At 33.8% G+C, this 5,000-nt stretch overlaps 1 protein-coding gene and 1 long non-coding RNA gene across 2 annotated transcripts in view; one reads left to right on the forward strand and one right to left on the reverse strand.

Moving 5' to 3' along the window:
• LOC145292208 (transcription factor Sox-14-like) overlaps positions 1-3,201 on the reverse strand; it is a 4,148-nt gene extending 947 nt beyond the window's left edge. The window contains exon 1 of the mRNA XM_080138523.1: positions 1-3,201. This exon is cut by the window's left edge and continues 947 nt beyond it. Within this exon, the coding sequence (XP_079994649.1) occupies positions 152-859 (708 nt within the window). The 5' untranslated portion in view covers positions 860-3,201 and the 3' untranslated portion in view covers positions 1-151.
• LOC145292210 (uncharacterized) overlaps positions 1-5,000 on the forward strand; it is a 355,303-nt gene that overhangs the window by 227,169 nt on the left and 123,134 nt on the right. The gene's annotated exons all lie outside the window — the stretch shown is intronic.

Genomic DNA, 5,000 nt, shown 5'->3' on the forward strand with positions numbered 1-5,000 from the left:
ATAACTCCCAAACATGTAAACACCATGCACGTGTTTTTCTTTTCAGTTCAGCAGTTTTGGGAATAGGTTGTTAGATTGTGTGTTATTTTGACATAGTATTGGTTTGTGTATACATATATGTGTAAGCAAAACTAACCAACAGTATTTATGCTCATAAAACTGCGTGGCGATAATGGTCTTCTGGCTTTACAAGAACGTACGCCACGGGTCGGTGTAGTTCTTGCGATTGCATGTAAGCTGGGGGACAACACGGTAATACAAATTGGCTTGCAAGTCCTGAATGAGTGTGGGCCGCCGGTGGGAGTCCGGCCAACGAACTGTGAGAGGTCATGTAGGGAGAGTAGAAACCACCAGCGCTTAGCTCGCTTTGTCGTAAACTGAGCTGACTGTCCATTTTAGCTGCATTTTCAGCAAGGTGTGTGTAAAGTGCGTGCGTCGTGGACGTTGGGGGCAAGAAACCGCGAGCCTTGTCTCCGAAGCTTGGCGTTAGCATGGACTCCGCCTGGGAGCTCGGAGGAAAAGACGACATTGTTCCAAATGTGGCGTTCATTGTCGGAATGACTGGAAGGGGAAAAGCGTATTTATTGTCCTTTTTCAGTAGCGATTTGGGTTTTCTTCGTGGCCGGTATTTGTAATCGGGGTGTTCCTTCATATGTAGGGCTCGTAGACGTTTCGCCTCGTCGATAAACGGTCGCTTCTCTTCTTCAGATAAAAGTTTCCATTCAGCGCCAAGGCGTTTACTAATCTCCGAGTTGTGCATTTTCGGATTCTCCTGGGCCATTTTACGTCGTTGGCCCCGCGACCACACCATAAATGCATTCATGGGTCGCTTAACATGCTCCGCCTGAGGCTTCGACATGTTGGAAAAGTGGTCTGACGTTGTGAGCTCCGTGGTTGCAGCTTGGGGGTACGCGTGTTGGAGAGGTTGTCGGTCCCTTTCCAGGTAAGGAAAATGTGAATAAGAAATGCTGGACACTTGAAATACCAAACTACTTAAGAAAAGTCTGTATGATACAACCCCCTGTTTTTATTGGGAAGAAAACAAAAAAAAAGTAGGGAGTTAAAAGAAACTTTAAAAGTTATTACAATGAATTATTGTAAAACTATTTTTTATTTGTATATTTCTTTGTGGGATTGTCATTTAAATATAATTGTCGTGAGAGTCGCTACATAAATTTACTTTAAAATTAGTTGAGGGATAGTAAGAGAAAGTGAAAGTTTAATGTTATTAATAAAAAGCAAGAATTAAAAACAAAAAGTAAAATATTTAGATTATTACTTCATAACAATTCAACTGTCTTTAAATATCTTCGACCTCATACGCACACTAAGGTATTAAAAAACATTTAAAAAACAACAAAAATAGCTTTGACTTAAATTGTGTGAAACGATCCTTTTTTCTTTTTTTTTTTTCCTCTCAAATTCACATCGAGAAAGATTATAATCCTGAATATAAATATAAAAATTTAGATGTATTAAATCCAATTTTTGAGTCGATCTTGGACCAGATTTGTAGCTATTTTTCTTTTTGGTAAAGCTATGAATTCTGGTAATGTTTTTGTTTGGTTCCCTGATTTTCCGAACATGTGGCTGGATATGAATTGGTGCTAACAGCCCATTGGAAATAAGGGATGTTTATGTATTTTTTTTTTCTGCGTGCAAAAAGCGGTAATATTAAAAACTTTTCATGGAAAATTAACTGTATAATTATTGAAGGTGCTGATTAACTGTAAAACGTTGACTTCTTTTTTTTTAATCCTTTTTTTTATGAAAAATAAAAAGACGTTTGCGCTTGCAGAAAAATAAGTCCGTTTCGTGGGCGTTCAAAACTTTGTATTCCTTTTCTGTTTGTCAAGAATTATTTAAAAAAACAGACCGGTTGTATATTGTCATTGTTGTGAATAAATAAATACATGTATATCATATACAGATCCTCTATATGTCAGATTGTCCTTTGGACGTTGTTTCGTGATTCGGGAGGTTTTTCTGCCTTCTTTTTGGTTATATTTTCCGGGAAATAAAATCGAATTGCTTTTTATTCTGTTCGGTTTTATCGAGGGAATAAGTTTCACAGAATTTGTTTCTGATTGTATTTCAACAATTATTAGTCCTGGTTTTCTTTTGTATGTTCTTTGTTTCTTTTGTTTTTTTGTTTTTTTTGTTTTTTGTTTTGTTTTGTTTTTTATTTTTTTGTTTTTTTTTTCTAAACAATTATTGTTTTAAGAAATAAGTAAATGTATGTATTTGAAATATATATGTATTTGTGTTGATTGATATATGAATAATGTTAATTAAAAGTCCGAAGAAAGAGTCGACAGGACTAGACGAATGAATCTGATCAGACGTGAACAAGGTTGGTTTGTGACTTCAATCGGTCGGCGATATATCGTTACGTCTCTTTACAATGAGCGTTGAACGAAGGAGGAGAATGGGGAAAAAAAGTTAGTGTGTCTCCTTCGACGTCTAGGGAGGTTGTGAGAGAAGCGACAATCACTGGGGCAGGTTCTTTTTCATTCGTCGTGGGCGGGGCTTCGGCGAGCACTATGCGCGCACGATTGAACCGAGTGGAAGGAGGAGGGGGCGATATTGAATTGAAAACCGCGAAGTAGCAGTAGTTTAACCTTACATTTCACAAGCGACTATTCATAGCTAATTATACATTTTATTAATAGTAGCTCTATCATTATCATTGTCGTTATTATTGTTATTAGTACTAGTAGTATTATTCGTTCTAGTTGTGCTTGTTATTATTTTATTGTTAGATCTGCTTCTTCTTGACTATTATTAATCTTTAATAATATCAACCGACTTGTAAGTAAGAAGAACGGGAGAAGTTCAGGGCGGAGTTATGGATAATTAACAAGGACCCTTTGCTGCAAAGCTATGAGAAAACGAAGTGATTTTCTATAGAGGAAGGGAGAAGGGTCCATTCTTAATTGTTATCTTTCGTTCTCCCTGTTTTCTTGTATTCTGTCTTGTATCTTATTCGTAAGAGGTTTATTCTCAACCTATCAGAAAAGCGTAAATATTCTTTAAAAGATCTTTTAAAAGCCATTGTGTTTTGTTTGTTTAATCTTAGTCTTTTTTCGGTGTCTCTTCTTCGTCTTTTCTAGTTTTGTTGTTCGTCAAAGCCACTAGTTTCCCGGCTGCCTAAAGAGAACCCTTTCTGTCAGTCAGTCTGTCTGTCTGTATCGCCTCTCTCTCTCTCTCTCTCTCTCTCTCTCTCTCTCACTCTCTCTATCTTTCTCTCTCTTTCTTTCTATCTATCTATCTACTTATCTATCTATGTATTTATCTATCTTGGGTGAAAAAAAAAGAAAAAAAAAACGTCTGTTTGCTCGGACAATTATTTTCAGATCCGATCGTCATTTTCATTTACCTGGTTGAAAAGAAATTAACACGACTTACATCCGTCATTTTATGCTCTCTATAGCGTCCTTCTCTGTCTACCATCCCTGAATCTTTTCCTCTTTCTATCTGTCTATCTATCTATCTATCTATCGATCGATTGATCGATGGATTTATCTTTCTAGATCTATCTATCTATCTATCTATCTATCTATCTATCTATCTATCTACATTTTAGGTGGTTGTATATAACTCATTTCGTTTTCCTCTCGTTAGTTCGTTTTCCATTCTTTTAGATTCATTTTTCTTTTCATCTGATGATTGTCTCCATCTTCATTTTATTCTTAATATTATTTATTCAATTTCCTCATCCTTTTTATACTTTATAACGTGCACTGTTGCTGTGTCTTCAATTAGATTTTTTTTAATAACTGAGTTTTCTTAATTAACCCTGTATTAATGTTTCTTAACTTCCCGATTTTATCCTTCTTTAACTTTTCCCAAAGTTTTTTTTTCTTAAACGACACTCACATAACTTCTACATATAATAACAAATATTTATTTAAAATTCTAATTCATCTTCATCTTCATTGTCATATTGACGTTTAGTGTGTTATCTATACTCAGATTTGTTACGATTGTAGTGTCTTTCCATTTTCATTTATCTACCCATAATTCGTTTATTTTTATCTTTGGGATTAAGTAGTTAGAAACAATGATAAACAGCCTGAGTGAAAAGTTCGATTCAGTTTGTTTCACAAAAACAAGTTCACTTAGATTTTGGTAACGTCCACGTGGTCGATTACATTGAAGGAGAGTTCTGAGTTGAAGAATATCAGGGAAACCAATGCCGAAAATAAAATCATCTAATTCATACGATATCAATGTATTCATTCATCAAACACAAAAACATGCAGACATCTATCTATCTATCGATCGATCAATTTATACACACACACACATATATATATATATATATATATATATATATTTACCCACATTTATATATACCGATATTTATATATATATATATATATATATATATATATATATATATATATATATATATATATAAAAGTGAACGTGTGTGTGTGTATGTGTACATTTCCCTACGCAATAACTCTGTCAATTTTCAGTCTACAGACTCGAAATTTGATATACAGGGTACTGAGATTTGTGGAAATCTATGTGATCCGTTTTCGGACAGAAATTTGGATGGTAAGGTGTCAAAGTTAAGCGATTTGACCTTTGAGAACTCTACCAAACTCCTTACACAATTTTCGGTGTAAAAACTTGAAATTTTAGATAAAGATGCTTTAAACATAGATCTAACTTAATAACTTGATTTGAGCCCAAAACAATAAATTTCAAGGGGTCATAATAGGGGTCAAAGTTAAAAAAATTAACCGCTTTTTTTCTTTTGCTCAACATACACCTCCAAATACCCTGGCAAAGCCGGCTTAAATGCTAGTATATATACATTTATATATACAAAAATATATGTATATATAGTCATATATATAAATAAATACATAGAGAGAGTAATATATATATATATATATATATATATATATATATATATATATATATTAGTATACAGTTATGTATATATATTTACGAATATATAGACATATATATGTATAGGTAAATAT

The sequence above is a fragment of the Euprymna scolopes genome, chromosome 13 (assembly GCF_053919585.1).
Source record: "Euprymna scolopes isolate OS-2025 chromosome 13, ASM5391958v1, whole genome shotgun sequence".
NCBI classification, from domain to species: domain Eukaryota; kingdom Metazoa; phylum Mollusca; class Cephalopoda; order Sepiida; family Sepiolidae; genus Euprymna; species Euprymna scolopes.